At 38.4% G+C, this 24453-nt stretch overlaps 1 protein-coding gene across 2 annotated transcripts; it reads right to left on the bottom strand.

Annotated features, from left to right (window-relative positions):
* Positions 1–10248: 10248 nt before the first annotated feature.
* Positions 10249–23730, bottom strand: LOC115732438 (NAD(H) kinase 1-like). 2 transcript variants are annotated; one of them, XM_048283329.1, is made up of 11 exons: positions 23687–23730; positions 21378–21459; positions 21213–21302; positions 14948–15123; positions 14548–14640; positions 14108–14202; positions 13171–13274; positions 12681–12739; positions 11844–11922; positions 11393–11700; positions 10249–10860 (listed from the first exon to the last, which is right to left on the bottom strand). In XM_048283329.1, exons 1-11 carry the CDS (start codon positions 23711–23713, stop codon positions 10546–10548), a joined length of 1428 nt encoding a protein of 475 aa, XP_048139286.1. In that variant the 5' UTR covers positions 23714–23730; the 3' UTR covers positions 10249–10545. The 2 variants fall into 2 exon arrangements, with proteins under 2 accessions (XP_048139286.1, XP_048139287.1); XM_048283330.1 differs by having other exon boundaries at positions 21378–21447.
* Between the last annotated feature and the right edge of the window lie 723 nt (positions 23731–24453).

The raw sequence follows: 24453 nt of genomic DNA, 5'->3' as shown, positions 1-24453 counted from the left end.
TTTGTTCCTTGAGTCGAGAAGTGGCTTGTTCCCGAATCCGCCCCAAGATAAAGAGAAACATGCACGAAACAAGTCAAGTGAAGACTTTGAGATGCCCCGGCTTGTTTAATAGCAACGACCATCATGGTTAGTCATATGCCCTTGTAAGAAAAAAGTAAAGTGTCACTTTCAGAGCCAAGTAGGTAGAGGAGAAATATACTCCCTTTTTAAGACCGGGGTTCACCGTCAATTTGCCCCTTTTTCGTTGGGGCGGGCTCTGTCAAGTACCCATAATCTGGAATTGCCCCCCAGTTATGCCCCACATTGAAAGTTTGACTTCTAGCTTTTAGCGAAGACTTCACTTCTGTTCTCGATCCCGCAAGAAGAAAACAAAATGTCATTTTCAGAATTTGTCGAACTACGTAGAGATACTCCCTTTGAGGTCGGGTGGCCTTGGTTTTGCCCCGCCTTCCGTCGCCTAATATAGCATGATCGAAAGATTGGTTGAGGACAAATCATGGATTGCCACAATCGGCCAATGGACTGGGACTAGCCCGGGATTTCTAGCTTGCTTTAATGCTCGACATTCATCTCGTGGGCTGTCCCGGGATGATCAGGCTTGTGCGTAGTTAGAGTTAAAATATTCCCTTTTCCCCTGAACATATAGTAGATGGATCAAGAAAACAAACAAGGTTAGACCGCATGCCAGAAAATTTTTTTCAAAAAACACATTTTTTTTTTCCGAACACCTTGGGACGAAAATTCTTGAGAAGCCCAACCCTCGGTGCTTACCATAAATGACAAAATTTTCAATCGTTGGTTATCGTCATCGGGTTAGTTTGGGATACTTCGTCAAGATTTCAAAATTTAATGAAAAACTTCTGTAATTTTATTGATATCAAATCAACGAATTACATCTTATTGAAATGGAAATCCTAAAGTGCAATATGAAATAAAAAGGGAAATCCTAGAAAGCAGTAAAGGTTTCCACGTAGGGGAAATGAAAAGACTAAAAAATGATTGCTATTGAGGGCCGCCGCCGTCTCCATCAATGACTCTTCAAATGTCGATCGAATGATCCGGTAGTGGGTTGCTCTGCACATTGGGTTTACCAGCCGGTTGAAATGCAAATGCCCCGGTTTCAAGTAGATCCTGGATGCGATGCTTGAGTACAAGACAATCATCGACCGAATGACCCATTTCGCCGGAATGATAATCACACTTTTTCGTGGGATCATACCTAGGATACTCCGGGGGATTGGGACGTTGCGGCTCAGAGGACAATAGACCCTTCTTTCGTAAAGCAACTAGGACTTGGGAAAGTGACCCGGGGAGTGGAGTAAACCGGCGAGGTTTGCGCTGCCGGCGTAGGTTCTGCTGGCTTTGCTACCCATAAGCGGTCGACTGTTGGGCGGTGAATTGTAACTTCGAGCCTTGAGCTGGTGCCTTCTGTGCATAAGTCATGTTGACTTCGGGGACGGATTCCTTCTCCTTCTTACCGGAAAATCTCTTGTTAGATGCACCCGACTCACCGTACCACCCCTTCTTGAGCCCGGACTCAATTTCCTCTCCCATGGAAATGAGCTCACTAAACGTTCGGACCACCGTAATCGGCATGCGTGAACGGACTGCGTGCGGAAGAGTCGATACAAATATCTTCATCAAATCTCGCTATGAAGGTTCGGGCATAATTTGTCCCGCCATGTTCCTCCAACGAGTAGCATACTCCTTTAGAGTTTCGCCTTTTTCTCGCTCAGCTCTCTCCGGGGATCTTCCCGTGTAATGGTGACATCAAGATTGAACTTAAAATGCTTGATGAAAAGGTTCGCCACCTCTTCCCATGAGTCCTTTCGGTTAATTTGATGGTTAGTGTACCACCTCATCGCAGCATCCTTCAAACTTGCTTGGAAAGTTTGGATCATTAGAGGTTCATTAGACATATATCTGCTCATGTGCCCCTGGTACATCTCGATGTGTTGAATTGGGTTTGAGGTGCCATCATACTTATCAAAGGTCGGCATCTTGAATTTTTCGGGCACTTGAACCCGGGCAAAAATGGACATATCAACAGGCGGAACACTTTGAGTTCCCTCTACTTCTCGCAACCTCTGGTCGAGCTTTGCCAAAGAACTTGACATTCTCATCATTTAAGTGTGGATGATGAACATGGGCTGCCGGAGATATACTAGTATCGATCAAAATGACATCATCCAAGTGAAAAGTTGGGTCAGTATCCACTGCATGAGCCTTGTCGGCGCGACGACCTTGGCGAGCCGGAGGTGGAATCTCCGATCGAGAGCCAACATTGACTTGCTGCTGCTTGGCCATGAAATCATTCATCATCTTGGACATGGTAGCCGCAACATGTTCATTCATTGCATTCATGTGTTTCTTCAGCTTTTCATCGATCATGGCCGCAATCTCAGCCTGATTGGCCATCCTTCTCTTTGTCACCGACCGAGTGTTATAAGAATGTGGAGGATGCGTAGTAAATTACCTGGAAAAAAAAAAATTGATCGAAATGAATATAACAAGTAAAAATAGCGAGTCGGTCCATGACATCCTCTAGACCCCAAAACGAAATCGGGAAATTTCCAACTTCGTCAATCCTCATGAGAAAATTCATGTCAACTCGAAAAATGATTGAAAAAGATCACATTTACGAACTTAAAGTCAAATTAATGATGAAATAAATCAAAAACATTTACGGAGGATCAGAAGGTTAGTCCGAATGGTAACCTTTATTACAAGAAAAACCCATAAAATCATGAAACATAATTACAACTAAGGTGAAACTAACCAAGAACGAAACAATGACTCCTAAACATGGCAATCAAGTCGCTTTTCTCTTCTTTGTGAGGACTCGATCTATAGACGAACGGGCCTCCAATTCCTTCCGAAGTCGTGCATTTTCCTTAGCCAAGGTCTCCATTTGCTTCTTAGCCTTTTGTGCATTCTTCTCATAGGCCTCGATCTCGGCTTCACGGGCATCAATGGGAACTTCGGGAGCATATGGGCCGGTATGAAATGATGCTGGATATAATACTGGGCTCTAGCATGATAAAGCCTTTCCTTTCCCTCGGGCTCCGCTTCGGGTAGCAATAGTTGGCGTGTTTCGGACTCAAGCCAAACTTGATCGATATGTCTAAGCTCGGTTGCATATTTTTCGGCTGCAACGAATTGAACTTGAAAAGCATCGGGCCCCAGTGGTGGTGGAATGTCCCGCAAAACCCCAAATTGTCGTACCACGCGAAGAGGATGATATCGCGTCACACCCGTAACACCCAACAAGGGTATGGGCTTCCGCTCACCGTGATACAAACGGGCCTCGTAGACTCGGAACCATATAGCTTGCCATAAGAAAACCTTAGGACTCGGATCTTTAAGTAAATCAATCTATTGAGAATAAGACAATCCTTTAAAATCTCTTTGCGGTTCTTGAAATTTTGCAATTGGATTTTCATTTTCACTTATTCGAGGTATAATCATCTTAGAACCAAACTCAGCATAATGAGAGAAAAACCACATTTGCAAAAGTTCAGGTGAAGCATGGAATGTCTTATCTTCCTTTTTTATGAAACGTGTTAGGGATATGAAAGTTTCAGCTAGGATAGCATTAATGAAATTCATTCCACTACAAATTTGCCTAACTATCCAAGCCATGGATGGATTGATGAAATTCTTTTGAAGTGGAAAAAATCACAAGCCCAAAGAAAGCTAGAATGAAAATCCTACCTCGCAAGTATGAATTGCTTTCATAAAAACGCTCCATGAGAAATGAGAAAGGACACATTTGACATTTTTCTTTCAAAATTTTTCTCATTTTATTCTCGCTAACTTTCAAAAATTCAGCTAAAAAGAGAATTGGATCAATTCCCACACAAGGATGAATTAAATCACTGTCTAAAGGTTTTCCAATGGCAATGCTATATTCTTCCAAAGTCGGAGTGAGCTCGTGCTTACCTAAAATAAAGGTAGTAGTATCCGGGCACCAAAAATATGCAAGTGCCTGCATAACCCCGGTCTGTAATCCAATGTCCAAAAGTGGTAACATGTTACCCATACGACTAAGGACGTAATTCCGTGCATCGGCGTTCAAATGGCCCCACATCTGCTTCAACTCGGCCTTCGGAACGTACACGACACGGAGATCCGAATGCCCCATTGTCTATAGATCACGTGCCACAAACCTAAGTATCATGGACCGACCCAAAAAAATAACATAAGACAAGATAAAGTTCAGGAGCATACGTTACCGTAGGATAGGAAGATAAACAATCACATGGACATGCACATGATTCGTGAGTTAACCTTATTCTATCTATCCTAGAGGCTGACAAATTGAAGCAAAAGACTTGCGGCAAGGCGACAATCTCGCGCACATAATCAAGATTAATCGTAATCCTACGATATAACCAGGATTAGCCGGGTCATTTCACTTCGGCTTCTCGAGTTAAAAATTATAACTCTTGCTTCGGTAATCCTACCGGGCATGAGTTCTAATTTTTGAAACTCATTTTTGGAAAAAGATTCGGGATTGAATTTGGACTAACTTTCGACCATGATCCCACGGTGAACGCTAGAACCAATCTCGATACCATCCTAAAACTAGTGGCCCAGGTCCAGCCACGGGTTATTGTGTGGTGTAGTGCTAAAGCAATTAATCATGCACAACAAATAATATGCAAACACCGCTTCAAAATTGCAGAAAATAAATCACAGAAATTCCAAACTCCAATCCTGCAAAACAAGGGGTTAGCCATATACTCCACCCCTTATATCTCCCATCTGCAAAACCATTTAACACTTAAGTTAAAGACTTACCTGGAATCCAATTGCCGGACAAAAATGCAATTTTTCCCATGAAATTATTGGCCTAAGTCCACTACGGTTCCTTTTAATTCTTCCAAAAATTAAAGTGATTAATTAATCAAATTTTTTCGAAAAAATCAAGGTAAAGTCCCCAGCGGAATCGCCAAGCTGTCGCGACCTAAAAAATCAGGTTTCTAGGCTAATGGATTATTAGGTCAATTATTCAATTAACCTAACTCGGACTCTCCCAAGTCCATACCAAATCGCAACTTAACATGCAAATATTTGAATTGGAGTCGCCACTAATCGTTTTTTGGTAGGTCGATTAGAAACCTAAGTAAATTAGCGGGAGAACTAAATTACTTCTACGAACCAGAGATTCTAAGTCCGGGGACTTGATTACGCTAGATTACTCTAACGCCCTTTCGGTACCATTTTATTTCATGAAAAATTTTTGTCGGGCAACATTAATTGATTTTAACCTAAGTCACTAACAAAGGTTATCATGCGATTGCACAATCAATTAATTGAACATCCAGAAGTCAAGGTAATTGCAGGAAGCATACGCCAAGACAAATTGTTCTCACTTTTGAATTTTTGCTTTTTAATGGGATAAAGACTAACCTATATGCAATGCATGAATTTAATCTAAGATGCAAATGAATTAAATTTAATGCAAGGAAATCCTAAGCATGCATATGAAATTAATCTAACTACATGATTAACCTAGATGACGTGCAATTAAATGAAACTAATGTACAAATGATGTTATGATCTAATTAAATGGATCACATGACGTAAAGACCGAAACATGCAACATGCAGATTCTATGTATTCCAAACCTAGCATGCAAATGACATAGCAAGCTTGTTTTATTTTTTTATATTTTCGGATTAATGAATGACCCTAAATAAAAATATGCCTAAAGATAATTATCTTTCATATTTTAAGGTTCAGGTTTGCCTAACCCCTAACATATTAAAGATAAATTATTTTAGACATGAAAGTCAATGCAAATATGCATGTTCTATCCTAGAATGTGAATCTACATTAACCTATTCTAAAATTAAATTAACGTGCAAATATCTACATGATTTTAATGCAATTTTTATCTAAAATGCAATGCAATATCTTTTAGAATTTTAAATATCACGCAAGAGCATATTCATTCTAAAGATATTATGCCAATCAAATCAATCAAGAAAGTGGATATCTCAACCAATTTTTGAAAACATTCGCAAATATCTGAATCCAATCTTTAATCCGTAATCTTACGGTTAACGATTAAATGATGTTATGTTCAGTCGAATAACACCCAGCGCTCGTCTATCCAGCAATTCCCAATCAGCTTGCTTCATCGTCTTTGGTATTTCCCCATACAAGGATAAGTGCAGCTTCATCCGATATAAATAGTCTTCAATCTGCATCTTCGAAAACCAAAGTCTTTCCCCTCAAATTTGTCAATTTTCACTTTTACTTCTTTTGTCGCCATTGATTCGCTTCAACTCGATAAGCCTATCTCTGATACCAATTGTTGCGTGAAACAGGTGATCAAATGATAAATAGATAGAACAAGAAAACAAATCGGACACCGGATGTACGAGGTTCGATCGTAAAGACCTACGTCCGCGGGGAGAGCAGCAACGAATTACACTATAGATCAAGCGATACACGGAGATTATAGACCAAACTCGAGTAACTCAAACACTCTTAGTGTTTCCCAAACCCCAATTACATCTAATAACGCACACAGTGTTTAGCCTCTAATTCCTAATGAAATAATCTCTCAATCTCGCAAAAGAATTACCCAAATTTCACCTCAAGATTTAATCGGCTTTGACACTTGAATTATTGATGTAATTTCGCAAACAGAACAAAGTCTCAATGCCAAGCACTTGTCCGAAAAACAGCGCTTCAAGACTTCACGGCAACACTAGTCCAAGTCTCTGTAAGAAACATCCACTAATATATACTTTATATATATGCATGAAGGAAACCAACCTGACTTGAACTAGGAAACGTTGAAGTCAACTCAAACCCATACACGGATATTCACACCTTTTGGTTCACTGGATATCATTCAGAATCTCTTTTTTTTTTTTTTTTGGACGACTCTCATAGCTCAAAGGGATAAACATCTGTGGATAACAAAACAGATTTTGTTCAAATCTTGATTGCTTCTTCAACGTAGAAATAATCTGTTATCTTTCATGATCAAAATATATTTATATTCGAAATTCGGATTTTCGCTTCGGGCTCAAACTCGAGACATATTTTAACACTTTGGGTCCAAGCTTAATCGTCAAGTTTTGGCGAAGTTCAAATTAGGAAAGTGCAATTTTTGCAAGATTAGGTCTTGAAATTGAATATTTGATTGCCTAATTCGAAATATTTGCATATCCTCACAAAAAAAGTCTGGGTTTTTCCCGAGAGGATGGGAATATTTTGCATAACTGGGCATATATTGCATAAAAGTCAATTTAAAAAAAAAAATACAAGTTGATTAAGAATCTTTCCTAACCCACAATGTGTCCATTTTTAAGATTATTGACCTAATATTCGATTTAGGTAAAGATTTGAATTCAATAGTTAGCCCATGAGATTACGGATTAAAGGTTGGGTTCAGCTATTGCGAAATCTTCAAAAAATTGATTTGCATATATCCACTTCTTGTTTTGATTTGAATTGATTTTGCATATCTAATCTTGAAATATATTCGTCACATGGTGTAATATTTTCGAAAATCTAAAAGATTTGCATTTATCAATTGCCATGTCGGGATAAAGATTGCATCTTTAAAATTTAAATCATGTAAATAATTGCACATTTAATCTATCATGTAAATATTTAGGTTAAATTGCATCTTTCTTTAAAATTACATCTCTAAAATGGTCATTCATGTTAAAAATACTTAATCTTTAAGTTAGGTTTAGGGCAATTTAAATCCTAAAATATTTGAGAAATAAAGTATTTTGGCAAAGTTTTACTTAGGGTTATAGTTAAATCCGAAAATAAAATAAAAATCATTCATATCATGTATTGCATACAATTTAGTTCTTTACCTTTTCATAAATAAAAATCCCAAAAATAATTTCCTGGTGCATGCTTTTTGCAAACCATTTATGTTAATTGATTGTGCACCCGTGTGATCACTTTTATTCGTGACTTAGGTTAAAATTTGATCAAAGTTGCTTGACAAATTTTCATGAAAAAAAATGGTACCGAAGGGCATTAATTGAAAAAATTAATATAATCAAGTCATCGGACTCTTAGGGCATGTATGGTAACCATTCTGATTCCAAAAAATGATTATGATTAAAATGACTTTTTCTGATTTTGTTCCCTAGATGAGTTTTAGAGAATTAGAACGCGTTTGGTAATCGCATAAAATTTTTGTTCCTGGAGTAGGAACGCGTTTGGTAACTCGCATATAATTTTTTTCTCGAGAATAATTGTTCTTATGCAACATATTGCATATTGAAATATAAAAATAAATATCAAGAATCTTCACAAGTCATTTTCGCCATTTATTGTGGGATTTCATTCAACTCTTTTGAGCGAACGGACAACCGATACAAGCAACACCCTCATTTCTACAAGGAAAATGCACTGCACTACGCTGCATTGGTGTGCGTTTTTGGTTCTATGAAATCAAATCTCAGTCTTAATTCATCCAAAACTTAAGAACGAGAGCTTGCTAAGTGTTCACGCTAGTTATTTTTGTCCTTTTTCCAAAATTTTCTAAAACTGGACTACGTCTAAAGTAAATAAATCTAGGCAAATTACAACCAATAAAATCGAGTGCACAATCAAGGAATCATGGCATTGATAAATTGAATCATAAAACCCTAATGAAGCCCTAAGGACTTAGAGAAATGTGGTTCGGGTTTAATTTCAAAGGTGTTTATAATTTTCCTAAAAAAGAACAAAACCTAGGAAATATAGGCCCAAATTTATGAAAATAAGGACAATCTAGCCTAATCTAAGCTTTTTATATTTTTAGAGATTTTTTAAATTTTTAAATTTTCAGAATTTTTCCAAATTTTTAGAATTTTTTATTTTAATTTTATTATCTTGTATATTTTTCTTTGAAAATGAGATATCATTTTGTTTTTGGTCGAGGGAAAAGTGAGGGATGTGAGACTTCATTCTCTTTTTTGATTTTCAAAAGTGATTCTTTTCTCCAAAACCATTTTTTTTTGTTCTTGTTTTTTATCCAAAACTGTTATCGGGAACAAAATCGGAACCAGAATCATTTACGTTACCAAACAGCATTCTCACCTTTTTTTGTTCCCGAGAACAGAATCAGATAACCAGAATGGTTACCATACGTGCCCTTAATTTCTGGTTCGTAGGAGTAATTTAGTTGTCCCACTAATTTACTTAGTTTCTAATCGGCCAACCAAAAAACGATTAGTGGCAACATGTTAGTCACAATGAACCATAAGTCACGATTTTGTAGAACTTGAAAGAGTTCAAGCTAAGTTAATTAATCTAATTAGTTAATTTGACATTTCATTAAAAGTGAACTCTCGATTTTTAGGTCGCGACAGTTTCCAACATTTATGTCAATGATCTACAACCTCTTGAAGGGATTAAGCCAACATCTAATTTTGGCTTTACTAACTCTCATTCAATCGAGTCCCAACATTTAGTTAATCGTTTAGCATTCGCCATTTTGTTTTACGAATTTGCTGACATTTATGCGCACATGTTATCGGCATGTTCAAGTTACCAGCTCATAAAAAGGCTACTAGCTCTCATTAATCGAGGCTTTTGTTGTGAACTCGCTCGACAGGAACGACGATTCCTAATGAGCTAATTCTACTATTTTCTAGGTCAAGAGTGCTCAATTATCCAAAGAAGAAGTACGTTGGAAATCCTAAAACTTGTCGTGAAAGTGCAATCAAGTTTTAAAACTTTCAAAAAGTGCAATCAAATTTTAAAATTTGTCAGATAGTGCCATTAAGTCCTAAAATTTTTAAAAAATGCCATCAATGGAAGCGCTTGATTTAACCAAATTGATAAGTTTTAGGATTTGATTGCACATTTTCAAAGTTCTAGGGCTCGATTGTACTTTTGTGACAAATTTTTGGACTTCGTTGCACATTTTGAAAGCTCTGGAAATCGATTGCACTTTTATGACAAGTTTTAAGACTTCATTGCACTTTTTGAAAGTCTTAAGACTGCGTTGCACTTTCGTAATAAGTTTTAGAACTTCCAGCGCACTTATCCCTTTATTTAATCAATCTGGCGATTCTCAAACACTTCATTCACTAAGACTTTGTTCGGCAGTAACACTATAGAGTGCCCACTATATCTGTAACTCATAGTATAGCACGGTGCAATTTTCTCTCTTCCATAATCCCCCGAAGAAGCAGGTAATGAACCAGCAAGACAATTGGGAAAAGGGGCGCTCTTAAGTTTCCGTCTCTATCGAATAGGGCGTGCCTCATATTGCACGCTTAAATTCTTGAAACTTTATCAGATCCAGCAGCTTTCAAACGTTGTGAGGAAATACATCAGGCACGCACGCTTACTACTTCAGTATTTTAAACATCTTGCCGCTGTTAAGGCGCTCCCCCTCACTTCAGGCGACAACTCCGAGTAAGAGTGTTGCAACAGCTTTAGACAATCTACAACTGGGAACCAGTGGATGTTCCTTTTCACAGGAATCATTTTCTTATTCAACTAACATGGCTTGATCTGGTTGGCCAACACCTAAACACAATACAGTGGTGGGGGAAGCAATGCTCACGGTTGTGGTTGTGGGGGACCATCAGATGACTGAGTCTTTCTCTGATTCCAATTGAGGCCTTCCAGGATGCTGCACAAGAAGTCCCTGGTGGAACCGTTCAGGCAAACAGTTGGGACGGGCCATGGAGCCATGCTACAGATGAGCTTGTCCCCGGTTTTCAACTCTTTCCTGCCCTTGCCATCGAATGATACCCAGGCGGAACTTCGGCTGCTGGCAGGCACTTCTACCCCAATAGTGACGTGTTCGGGTAACATCAATGGCCTAAAGGATAAGGAATGAGGACATATTGGCGTCAATAGTATGCCGGGAACCTGCAAATTGACACAGCAAAGTCAATAGTCCGGACTTCCCAGATAATAATAAAAAAAATGTTTATTTGATTGATGATGCATGTACTTAATATGAGGATGGATCGTAACTAATATGCAATTAACTCATGAGCATCTAGAATCACATTGCTTTCCATTTTTCTGAGAGCATTCGGCTTCTACAGTCTACAGCTCTCGAGGCTTGGGAGACAACATCCCAAGAAAATGAGAAAGTAAAGGGCAATCTTCTGATTAATTTCTATAGTAGATGAAATGAAGATATACTATAAATAGCTTGTATATCTGTTTTAAGCATGTGCAAAGCACGGACATAGATTTATTTTTAATCTGAAACGTTTAGTAGACTCGTATGTGAATGGATTACCCTGCTATTGCAACATCAATGGAAAACACTGATCTGTCTTCTCATAGTTTTCATGAACTTGTAAAATTCCTCCACTGAAAAAAGTATTAATTTGACTAATGCTATTGAAACATATAAAAATAAATAAATACCAAGAGAGGATTATGATACCTGTGGATGGACCATTGATCCTCCGGCCGCTACTGAATAGGCAGTGCTTCCAGACGTAGTTGACAAGATTAGTCCATCCCCTTGTACCGAAGTGACATATTCGCCGTCACAATAACACTTCAAATTTGTGAGGTAGGGTGACTGCCCCCGATCAATTGTAACTTCATTTAAAACGAATATCGCTTTTGCTGTTGCATTTTCCTCTTCAGCCGAATCCCCGACAATTTGGCACTGCAACCGATGCCGCAATGTTATCCTGATGGGACGTTTAATAATCGATTCAAGTTGTTTTTTATAGCCATCCCTTCCTGAAGTATGTTGAGGATCACTTTTCCAAGTTATTAACCAGTCAGAGAGTGTTCGATTAAATTGATGGCATCTGTGCATTCCCCATGCTTGGTACGTCTCATGCCAAAAGGATATCATACAACTTTCAAAAAGCAAAGGATACTGAAAGGGGTCATAAAGCCCAAGGACCCTAGAGAAAAGGAGACAAGAGGAGGCACTGGTCCTTGGAACATTGATGCTGCCTGCAAAATATATACTCTATTTGTTACTCAAGATTCCAATGAAGATTCAAATAGGAACATCAGAAGTACAACCGAGTACGATTCCGCCACAGAAGAATGCGTTCATTCAATCGACCATTGAAAAAAGGAACTAATAGATGAATATTCATGGTCTCGAGTTTCAGTAACTAAGTGATCACACCCTGAGATCCCTCCGTCGAATAGCAACAACATACAATTGAATGGATGACATCCGTGGCTCCTCAGGGTTTCCCATTCTTGTTTCCATTCAATTCTCCTCAGGGTTAAACGTTCAGCACCACTCGAAGTGCCAATTTAGGGGGAATTGGCAGTAGATTGCTTTTGAAAATTCAGAATGATTACCGTTTTACAATGTAAATGAACAGCATTTTCATTTTTTGGATTCTATACAATCCTCAGAAACTTTCTAGTAGTATAGGAATACCGTTCACCAACATTTTCTTCTTTTGCATTCCAAAGGGCAGAAAAAGACTCCATGTTAGTGAATGCTTTTCCCCTTTTGCTTTCATGATAAAAAAAAGGCGGCAAAAAAAGAGTCGATTCATGTCCATATAGTTCGTGGAATGAACTTGAATGATCCAAGAATAATGACTTCGCAATTACTTGATATTAGAAAAAAAAAGGGCTGTCAAACTCAGGCCTGGCTATGATGCTACACTCAGTAACCTACCATGGAAAAATAGCAGAAACAAGGACTCATCACTGATACTACTGTAAATGATGTTTGAATACATTACCCAAAGGACAGTTCCATCCCCACCGAGAGTGATCAGAAGGTCAACTTTCTCCTGCAAGTCTGGAATCTCACATTTTGAAACAAAATCAAACAGAACAAGTCAGCAACAGTGGCAGCATGATTAAGATTGTAATTGACATGAGAACCCAATTTGAAAAAAGTTGAATACTCGTAATATCTTTATTTAGCATCACTAGAGTCATTAGAATAATTGTCTCAAATGATATAACACCATTCCGCTACGCGTGCGAAGCAGCTTATTTTGAGAGAGATCAAATTGGGAACATATACCAAAAAGAGAAAAACTTTGTCATATCCAATAATTAAGGCATGGTGCTGTGAAAGAGACTGATGTTCTAGCTGAAAAGTTCTCCACAAGAGAAGATAGAATTGGAGATTTTTATCCCCACAAAAAGTAGAAAATAAAGACCAAAATAAAAGCGATCATGAGTTAATTGCATCAACTACTAGTGATATGTTCCCAAACTCACCATCTTGCCATATTTTCACAAACTCAAAGTAAGACGATATATTGAGAAGCTCCTCTTGCACGCGGGGTTCCACGTAAATCTTCTTCTTGTGCATGTATAACCAACTAGCAATAGTGATATTCACAAGAATGCAAGTGAGTTCACGATTTCTTTCCCTTACCAGTATTTCAAGATGTAGGAGTATAAACAAATACTAAAATCATCCGAACGTCCCACTGTTTTTTGCAGGAAATTTGAAGTCGTCAATTTATTTAGTGATGCTCCAAAAGCCCACATCACTTTTGTAACTTTTAACCTGTTGTGAACCACATCGTAGACACCTAAATTTGTGAGGAATGAAGGTATCCAAGTACCATCAAGCTGGACAAAACTAGGAGCCCCATGTGGACATCCAGACACCACAATCAACATTATATGACAATAGGCCACAAAAGCCACCGAGTTGGCCATAATCAATTGCAATCATTGAGGAAATAAAAAAGACGCCGTCCCTAATATAAGCACTAAGCAGCAACAGCCTCATTTAAACACGAGTCCAGCAATACTTCAAGATATGAGTTGATAGAAAAACTCCGAATTTGTAACTTGATATAAAAAATTACAAAGGAAACTCTGAAACACCATAAGTCAGATCATCAGCTCATCATAAGTGAATTTGTCCCGTTTTCATTGGTTTGGCGAGAGAAATTTCTATCAACCCTGTACTTCTGAATGTGCTAACAGCATGCCCATCACATAAACCACATTTATTCATACTTGTCCTGCCATAGTTTAGTGACTGGAAAGTGAAACACCACCGGTGTGAGAGACCTAGCCAGCAGTTCTGGCAGAACAGAAGTTGCAGAACATCATCCACACAGACGTTGCTCCAAAATAACTGCCTACAACAGCTTCAAAGAAATTGAAATGATGAAGCTAAGGATTTCATAGTTCAAACCTGACTATATCCTCACATAGATCTCGAACATGAGTCGAATTTGGTTTTGTGATGATAAGCACGGTCTGTGGCTCAGATTTCCACGTCAAAGTAATCTGTAAGATAATGAGCTTTTGATCATAACTGCAGTGAAGTGCGCTCATGTACTATATTAAGAAGTTTGCCACAAAAACTGTCCTATATCAGTCAGCAAAATGTTTTCAGAAAGGTACAACTAGCAAAATTAAAACCGCAATCCCAATCCCCACTACATGTGCTACCATCATTCCCCGCAGCCACTCCCCGTTTGGAGGAGAGATGGAATTGGTCTCCCGAGTGTTCTTCGGCGAGTATCCTCTAGTGGGAAATGCACTCGCCGTCACTCAAACCAATCCATTCAAGTTGAAATATAAATTGTAGTCCACTCTTAAACACTGACCGACCATCAGGAGAAGACGTACCTGTTCACTAGTGCGCCCAACTGTTTTTATATTTCCCATTTCACAAGACACAATGTCATTGCCTTTGGAACTCCACGTAAGTTCAAACAATACCTGTCTCAAGACACAAGATATGCGTGAAACAAAATATTCACATGCCTAAAACTCTGAACAAGTCAGGTGTTGCTTGTATAATTACAAAGCAGTTATACAGCAAAAAGTCTTCACTAAATGATAGTATGTACAAATAACATAACCAGAAAATTGCCTATATTCTTCAAAATGACATGATGCACAATGTGTGTGTGTGTGTGTGTGTGTGTGTGTGTGTGAGAGAGAGAGAGAGAGAGAGAGAGAGAGAGAGAGAGAGAAAGAGATAAATGTCTCCATGGGATAGGGAGGACAATGTATGATATCCAACCTTTTCCGTCATCTGGTTTTGAATTGCCCCGTGTGCAGAATCACTTTCCCCTCTGGAGAGAACCTCATTGGAGCCCATTCCATGCTCGTTGGTTTGGTTATTCGAATCATTCTGGTCATCCAAGTTTTGTGCACTCTCGCAATGAACAACATCATGTTTACCTCCCGATATTTTGTCTGTGAGGATATCAACAAGAGCTATTCAAAGCACTTAAAAGACAAGGGCAACACAGGAAAAAAAATTATTGCCAAATGTTATTCTAAGTGTAAAATTTCTCATCTGCCCTTTGTTTCAAATTCTTTCCAGAAATTCAATGTAACACATTGAACATGCCCGGCATCTCCAACAAAACCTAGAGCAGGTATGATTTCAGTGCCTTGACACCAACTAAATGACATTTTGCGCTAGACTTGTGAGTTGCAACTAACATCACCATTTGCATTAACTGAAGGACTGACGAGGCATATCCAAGGAGATTCAACATGCATTGATGATCCATAACGGATGAAACAATTTAGCTGATAGGAGTTCATTAAAGTGAATCGAGCCTTCAAGGAGAACAAGAAAGGAGAGAAGATGATCATTCAATCACTGAGAATATGACCAGAGAATACCAAAAAATATATGTGACTACTAATCACCTTATTGGTGATATGCTGTCAAAGAATACCATAGCAGCAGGTGTCGATAAACAATTCTAGATTGTGGATGCTCAATCATAAATGATGTTTACACCAGAACGAATGCACCAAAAAGAAGCTTTGTGCCTCCTAACCAGTTATTACTCCAGAACATTCTATCCTATGAAATGAAGTGGTTTACTTGTTTGTACTGTCTCTGTACGCTGTGTAAATAGATGTCCATATATACCTATAATCTATCCAAGTAAAGACGTGTTGAAACGGCTGAGACTTTATTCCCAAAATCAGCTAGCTGTCTAATTAGTCCTTAATTGATTTCTTGTATCACTAATTGATTTCTTGTATTCGATAGTTGTCCAATTAGCCCTACTAGTTAGTTGTTATATTCGCAACGATTGTGAGAATATTAGACTAGCCTAATTAGTATTAATAGTTGTCTATTTCCTTTTTCGTTGTATACTTCCTTTTATGACCTTGTACATAACTCCAATAAGAAGGAGTCTGTAACCTTTTGGAAAGATAAGGAAAAACATATTTTCTCACTTACATCTTCATGGTATCAGAGCTTGAAACTCTGGCAAACCTTCGTTAGTCTTGCACTCTTTGTTTCTATCTTGTATTTATCATGTCCGATAAAACCCCCGAGAGTATTCCTACTCCCAGCAAAATGCAACCTTCAGAAAAAATTCCGACACATGCTGAATCTCACCCAATTCAGATCACTACGATCAAGCTGAATGATGATAATTTTCTTTGATGGTCACGGTTTGTTCGGATGTATATCCGAGGGAGAGGGAAGATGGGATATTTGACTGGGGATAAAACCAAACCAGCAAAAAAAGACCCGACTTGGGTTGTTTAGGATGCTGAGAATTCAATGGTGATGACGTGGCTAGTGAATTGTATGGAGGAAGAAATTGGAGCCAATTATATGTGCTTTCCTACTGCCAAGGAATTGTGAGATAGCGTAAATCAAATGTATTCTGATTTGGGGAACCAATCCCAAACCTATGAGCTGAAGTTGCAGCTCGGTGGGATTCGGCAAGGAAACAGATACTGTCACTAACTATTTCAATGTCTTAAGAAGGCTGTGGCAGGATCTTCATCTCTTCAACAATTATGAGTGGAGGTCCGTTGAAGATTTCCAAGCTTGTAAGGAGGTAACTAAGGCTGATCGTATTTTTAAGTTTCTTGCAGGCCTTCGTAATGAATTTGATGAAGTTAGAGGAATGATACTTGGTAGATAGCCCTTCCTACCTATTGGTGAAGTCTTTTCCGAAGTTATAAGAGAAGAAAGTCGGAGGAGTGTCATGCTTGGTAAACCCAATATCGAAGCAAAATCCTCTGTTGGAGGGCATTCCGATGCCTCGGCTTTGGTTGGTTCCGAAGCAAATGTTGGCAAGTTGAGTTCCACTACACGCAGGATAGATGAGAAGCATCGTGTGTGGTGTGATCACTGTAATAGGCCCCGACATACTCAGGAAACATGCTAGAAAATCCATGGGAAGCCAGCATCGTCTATGAGAGGCAGCAAGATGGAAAGCAGAACCTATCCTTCGACCAATGAAGCTGAAACTAATCCATTAAGCAAGGAGCAGATTGATCATCTCTTGCAACTACTGAAGTCTAACTCAGTCCAGGGTAAACCAACAGTATCTATTGCCCATAAAGGTAGTAACGCAAGTGCTCTTTCTGGTTTCTCTACTACTACCACTTGGATTATTGATTCGGGTGCCTCTGATCATATGACAAGTCTTCAGTATTTATTCAAATCATATTCTCCTTATTAGGTAATAAAAAAATCCGAATAGCCGATGGTAGTTTCTCACCTCTTGTAGGGAAAGGCTTTATAAAAATTTCGGATTCTGTAGACCTTATGAATGTCCTACATGTTCCTAAACTTGCTTGTAACCTTTTGTCTGTTAGCAAATTGTCTAAAAATTCTAACTATCGTGTCATTTTCTTTGACTCCCATTGTGAATTTCAGGTGCATATTTTGGGGAAGAATATTGATAGTGCTAGAATGGTCAATGGTCTCTATTAATTTGTGAGTCTATCTTCAATAAAAAAAAATCTCGGGCGTGCAGTACTTCCAGTTCATCTCCTGTCTAAGAACAGATTTTACTATGACATCATAGACTAGGACATCCTAGTTTTGAATATTTAAGACATTTGTTTCTGTCTTTGTTTAAGGGTGTAGTTTTGCCATCACTTCATTGTGAAAGTTGTCTTCTTTCTAAAAGTACTCAAATCTCTCATACTACGAAACCCTATTGTGCATCCAAATCTTTTTACTTAATTCATAGTGATGTTTGGGATCCCTCGCCTATTACTACAATGACCGGAAAAAGATGGTTTGTGGCTTTCATTGATGATCACACACGCTTGAGTTGGGTCTATATGATGAGTGCTAAGTCCGAGGTCGAAAAATTGTCCAAGGATTTTTATCACATGGTCGCAAATCTCTTTCAAACTCAAATCAGCATTTTGCGTACTAACAATGGCACAGAGTTTTTCAATCGGTGTTTAGGGAGTTTTTTGAGGGAAAAAAGGTGTACAACACCAATCCTCTTGTCGTGACACATCCCAACAAAAAAGTATTGCTGAAAGAAAAAACAAGCATCTTCTTGAAGTAGCTCATACTCTAATGGTTTCTACGAATGTTCCTAAGTACTTATGGGGCGAAGCTGTGTTGATCGCATCATGTTTAATTAATCGGATGCCTACTCGGGTTCTTCGATATATCACAACTTTAGAGTGTTTCAAAAAGGAATTTCCAACAACCCCGTATTCATTCAGATTTGCCTTTAAAGATCTTTAGATGTACTATTTTTGTTCATTTACTTGCTCCCTTCCGATCTAAGCCCGATCCTAGAGCTGTAAAATGTGTTTTCATTGGATACTCTCCAAGTCAAAAGGGCTATAAGTGCTTTGATTCTCAAAAAAAAAAAAAAAAAAACCCACGTTAGCCTTGATGTCTCGTTTCTTGAACTACAACCTTTTTTTCCGAAAAAATTTCTTCAGGGGGAGCGGGATAGTGAAGATAATTTTTTGCCTATATCTTTGCCTAATCCGGTCCCAATTTTGACTCCAACCGAATCTATTCTATCTCCCGTGTCAGCCCAAACACCTTCTCTGCCAAAAAGTGTTGATGTTTCAAAGATAAAGAGAAAAAGTATTAGATTCCGAGTTTTAGGTTTATTCTAGAAGAAAGATACTTCAAACGGCAAGAGACGATCCCATTCCGGAATCTCATCGATCCGAAGCCCCGAAAGATGACTCCTCTCATCCTTCCAAGTAATTCGATCTGCATCGCTTTGAAGCCCCAAAAGGTGACTCCTCTCATCCTTTCGATAATTCCGATCTCATTTTACCTTCAGTATCTTCTTCCGATTTGAATCCTTCTATCCTTGATATTCCTATAGCGCTTCGAAAATGGGTAAAGTCTTGTACTCAACACTCTATTGCAAATCATATGTCCTACCAAAAGTTGTCACACAATTATAGAGCATTTATTGCAAATCTATCTCACATATCTATTCCTAGAAACATTCAAGAAGCCTTGAATGATCCAAAGTGGAAAGTGGTAGTAGAGTAAGAGATAAGACTACTTGAGAAAAATGGCACTTGGGAGTTAGTTGATTTACCAAAAGGGAAGAAGATAGTTGGTTGCAAGTGGGTGTTTACAGTAAAGTGTAAAGCAAATGGAAGTGTTGAGAGGTACAAGGCCAGACTTGTGGTAAAGGGATTCACACATACTTATGGAGTTGATTACCATGAGACATGTGCTCCGGTTGCCAAGGTAAACTCTATTCGAATTTTATTATCCTTGGCTGCTAATTTTGATTGGCTTTTACATCGGTTGGACGTCAAGAATGCTTTTTTGAATGGTGAGTTGGAAGAAGAAGTCTTGATGGATGTGCCACCTGGTTTTGAGGAAGAGGACGGCAAAAAAAGGGTCTATAGACTAAAGAAAGCGTTGTATGGATTGAAGCAATCACCCAGAGCATGATTTGCACGATTTGGGCATGTTATAAAGAGACTCGGCTCTTGACAAAGTCAAGGAGATCATGCCCTGTTCTATAAACACTCAAAGGATGGTAAAATTGCTATCTTAATTGTTTATGTCGATGACATAATATTAACAGGAGGTGATATCAATGAACCAGAAAATCTAAAAAGGAGTTTGGCCGTTGAGTTTGAAATTATGGACTTGGGTACTATGAAGTATTTTCTTGGTATAGAAATTGCAAGGTCTAAGGAGGGTGTATTTGTTAATCGACACACATATGTGCTCAATTTGCTAAAGGAGACGGGTTTATTTGGGTGTAAAACTACAGATGCACATGTGGAACCCAACCTGAAGCTAGAACCCGCAAAGAACGAAGAAGTAGTGGATCAAGACCGGTATCAAAGACTGGTTGGGAGGCTGATTTACTTGTCCCACACACGGCCGAATATAACCTTTGCAGTGAACATGGTAAGCCGGTTCATGCATTCACCAGGTCCAAAGCATTTTGAAGTTGTTTACAGGATCTTATGATACTTGAAGGGATGTCACAGAAAAGGTTTGATGTTCAGAAAGCGGGGACATCTACGGGTAGAAGTATATACTAATGCAGATTGGGCCGGGAGTATTTTAGATAGGAGGTCTACTTCTAGTTATTGCACTTTCGTTGGCGGTAATCTTGTTACTTGGAGGAGCAAGAAGCAGAATGTGGTAGCAAGAAGTAGTGCTAAAGCCGAATATCGACATGTAGCTCTTGGTATGTGTGAGGTGATGTGGATTAAAAAGATTCTAGAAGAACTGAAGCTTTCGGATTCCACACCAATGAAGGTCTACCGTGACAACAAAGCAGCAATTTCAATTGCACTTAATCTAGTCCTCCATGATCGTACAAAACATGTGGAGGTGGATAAGCATTTTATTAAAGAGAAGCTTGACAGTGGACAAGTTCGCATGCCATATATTCCAATAAATGAGCAAGTTGCTGATATTCTTACGAAATGGCTACATAAGAAGCAGTTTGAAAGATTAATGAGCAGGTTGGCAATGAAGGATAGTTTCAAGCCCGCTTGAGGGGGAGTGTTCAAACGGCTAAGATTTTATTCCCAAAATCAGCTAGCTGTCTAATCAGTCCTTAATTGATTTCTTGTATTATTAATCGATTTCTTGTATTTGATAGTTGTCCAATTAGTCCTATTAGTTAGATGTTATATTCGCAGCGATTGTGAGAATACTAGATTAGCCTAATTAGGAAGAATAGTCGTCTATTTCCTTTTTCGTTGTATATTTCCTTTTATGACCTTGTATATAACTCATATAAAAAGGAGTCTGTAACCTTTTGGAAAGATAAGGAAAAATATATTTCCTCACTTATATCTTCAACATGCATAAACAAATTTCTAATTTAGGTACACACATGAACTTAAGCATGCCAATCAGAACGTATGAGCAAAAGGAGGACCAAACTATTCGTGAACAGTAGGTACAAAACAAGACACCATTATGGCCCGGTAACACGTTCATGAAAAGCTGAAGGACGGCAACAATTATGGAAAGGAAGAAAGATTAAACTTGAGTTAGATAGGTTAGGCACGTTTGCTATGTAATCTCACAAAACCTGGTTGTTCAAACTTCCCCTTCCATTCTGCAGCATCAGCTTGAGGAGGATCTTTCTCTTCAGCAGCTTGCTTTGATGCCTCTGCAATAGCTAAGAGTCAAAGATAAGCATTAATCCATGAACTGCATCTAGGGTACAGAAATAAATGCAACTGTCCAAACATACTTCTCAAAGCATCTGTCGATTCTCTGAGACGGTCATCGTTATCCTGAGCAGGATTTTGTTGCAGAGGCTCCTGGATTGCTTTCTCAGAATTTACAAGAGAATCCGAATCATTTGTGCGTGAGCTAGAATGATTTGCATCATCTTGTTCATAAATGGCTCATTTACATATGAGCATCATATAAATAAAGGTGAAAAGCATAACGCTTGGTCCCAGTCCTTGCAAAAATAAAAGGCATGCAATGCCAGACGATGCATAACAAAGCGCTAACTAAACATTAAGCACGGGAATGACAATTTAATTCATGGCATTTCTTATTGTCCAAATCCATTTCACATGAGCTATTACATAATAATTGGTTAACAGGAATTATACCAGATGGTGTAGTCACCTCATATATCAAGAATAACTGTTGTCACAGACCAGTAATTAGACACTACATTGGCAATAGCACCTGCTAGTGGAGTTATTCAAATGGAGGATCGGCAAAATTGCTTCCGCATAAGAATGCACACCAACAGCTCCTCAGACACAAATTGACCACGGGAACCCTAAACTGGTTGCATTTCACAATTTGTTCCATAAATAGGCTTAAAATGACTTATGCACACCTCCTCTCAAAGCATGTCTAGAAGCCCTCCTGACAATCCTTGATTTGGAAAGCTCCACATTATAGTACAGTAGCAGTCCAGAACACTAAACCATGGGTTCAGTACAGAAACAATCATCATACTTTCATATGATGTATTCTCTACACTATTACTACTCATTGAAAAAATTCAATGTGCTTTGACAATTTCCACTCCCCGAAAGCAGAAAGCAGCCCACCACCCAACTATCCATCCATTGAAACTCTGGATCTGACCCTTATTTGCCTCCCCAATAAAATATTTTCGCGCTTAGTACCAGTTAAAAGACTAAATTAAGCATGAGGGAGAGTATTAGCTTCAATTTTTAGAATAGCTATCAGTGATCCTACGAAATCTAGGGCCATCAGCACTCTGCAGTTCGAATGCATCAATGCAAATCACTCAGCCAGGTCCATCCAATCATCAACAATCCCTCGTCGCACTCTTCTCGATCCCAAAGGAACGGAAGAAATAGCAACAATGAGCTGGAACAAACAACAGAACCTGAACTCCCCGTCCTTACTCCTCGAGTCACGACTGTTCTAGATCATCAACAAGTGAAGGTGGCTACAGAAAACAAAGGAAGAAGACAACATCGGGGTGAACTTGGTTTTGAGGAGTTTTTGTCTTTTTTCTTTTTCTTGGTCGGAAAATTAATTTTTGAGAGCACTTTTTTTTTTTTGCTGGGGAAATAATTTTGAGAGATTTTTTTTTGTCAAAGAAAAGAAAATTTTTAAGTTTCTTGCTTAAATATATTTGAAGTGGTAAACCCATTTTTCTGAAATTACGAAGAAGACAACATAGTGGTGAAAAGTAGAAAATTTCTTTCTTCCAACGTTACGATGCCCGGAAAAATCATTTTTTATTTCCAAAAAATAAGGCTAATGCCAATTTCATGAATTAAGAAAACCTAATTAAATTTAGTCTTACAAAAAAAAAAAAACATGTTAATTGGTTCTAGTGAAGGGTTGAGATGAAATGGGCGTAGGTTTTAATGAGTCGGATTGAATATCGGCTAATATAAATATAAATAAGTTTATATGAATCTAAACAGATCTATTTATTTTTAGCTTGACAAACTCGACTCGATCAATTCATTTGTCTCAGATTTGACCAAACAAAAAAATCATTCGTCTCAAAGAGAGAGAGAAGGGGGGAGTGCAAATGAAAAGCTAACAATCATACTCCAGCCATCGTGAATGGGGCCGGAAGTAAACCGATTCACAAAAGCAAAGGCATTACTTGTCATCTAGACAAGATCCACCGCCCTTCGCCTCACGACAATCTTCGCGCCTCCGTTCATAACTCGACCCTCCGAGCCCCTCAACACAGGTGTTGTTGTCCTCGTTATCGCAGTGCTTGCCCTAGTATCCCACGTCGCTCATGCGCCGCGCGAGGTCTTAGCTCATTTCCCTACTCTCGACCCTTGGTCACCACCTGGGCAAGCTGATTTACGGAGTTGCTCATTTTTCAAATGCAAAATCATGTTGATAAAAATGAATTAAACAGGTTAATTTAGGCTCGAGAATTTTTGATTCAATCCACCAATTTAACGGGCCTACGAGCCAGCACTAACCTATTGCAGATAGATTTAAAATCGAGGAGATCTCAACTCAGAGAGAAACAAACATGCACACATGTCAGCTTACTAGAGAGAGAGAGAGAGAGAGAGAGAAGATTACAGCTGAATTGATCTTGCTCGAAGACATGACTGAGTAATTGGAAGTGACGATCCGCCCAAAAAAAAATTGGAGGTGGCAACTGGCGAGTCTGAGAGAGAGAAAGAGAGAGAGTCTTGGGAAGCTCAGGTAGGATTGAAGGCTACAAGTACAATGCACGCGCAGGCAGATGGAGATAGACAGGAAGTTGGGAAAAAGAAAAAAGAAAAAGAAAAAAAGAAAAGGAAATCAGAAAAATAAAATAAAATGGTAAAAGACGAAAATGCCCTTCGATTTTGCCCTTCTTTAAAACAAGAGTTAATATCACGAAAAATTTCAAACTGCTACATATATGACAAATTTATCCCAAATTATTTTTTTATCATAAAAAATCCCAAGTTGGTACACCTGTGATAACTGTACCCCAAACTAGTATACCCGTGATAAATTTATTCTTCATTGGTTTTCGTTAAATTTTATTTTCAAATTGCCGAGTTAGATGACACGTGACAATTGCCGGATGTACATGTTTAGGGTTCTTACCATCTATTTGTCACAGGTGTATCAATTTGAGGTTTTTCTTGTTATTGATTCAATTTAACGAAAATTAACAGATGGTAAATTTATCACATATGTATCGGTTTAGGATTTTTAGTGGTCAAAATAAATAATTTAAGGTAAACTTGTCACAGATATATCGGTTTGAGATTTTTTGTGATCGAAAAAATAGTTTAAGCTAAATTTATAACAAGTGTACCAATTTGAAATTTTTGGCTGTCAAAAAATATAGT

This window comes from Rhodamnia argentea, chromosome 8 (genome assembly GCF_020921035.1).
Source record: "Rhodamnia argentea isolate NSW1041297 chromosome 8, ASM2092103v1, whole genome shotgun sequence".
Taxonomy (NCBI): domain Eukaryota; kingdom Viridiplantae; phylum Streptophyta; class Magnoliopsida; order Myrtales; family Myrtaceae; genus Rhodamnia; species Rhodamnia argentea.
The sequence above is the reverse complement of the archived record's forward strand: the minus strand, read 5'-3'. Positions and strand labels throughout refer to the sequence as shown.

What these genes read in the sequence shown, in the direction of transcription:
- LOC115732438 (XM_048283329.1), bottom strand. Translation starts at nt 23,713, where the DNA reads ATGTCTTCGAGCAAGATCAATTCAGCT. An exon ending in ATCGACAGATGCTTTGAGAA is followed by an intron (nt 21,303 to 21,377) that starts GTATGTTTGGAC and finishes TTTGACTCTTAG; the next exon opens with CTATTGCAGAGGCATCAAAG. An exon ending in GATCAATGGTCCATCCACAG is followed by an intron (nt 10,861 to 11,392) that starts GTATCATAATCC and finishes GTCAATTTGCAG; the next exon opens with GTTCCCGGCATACTATTGAC.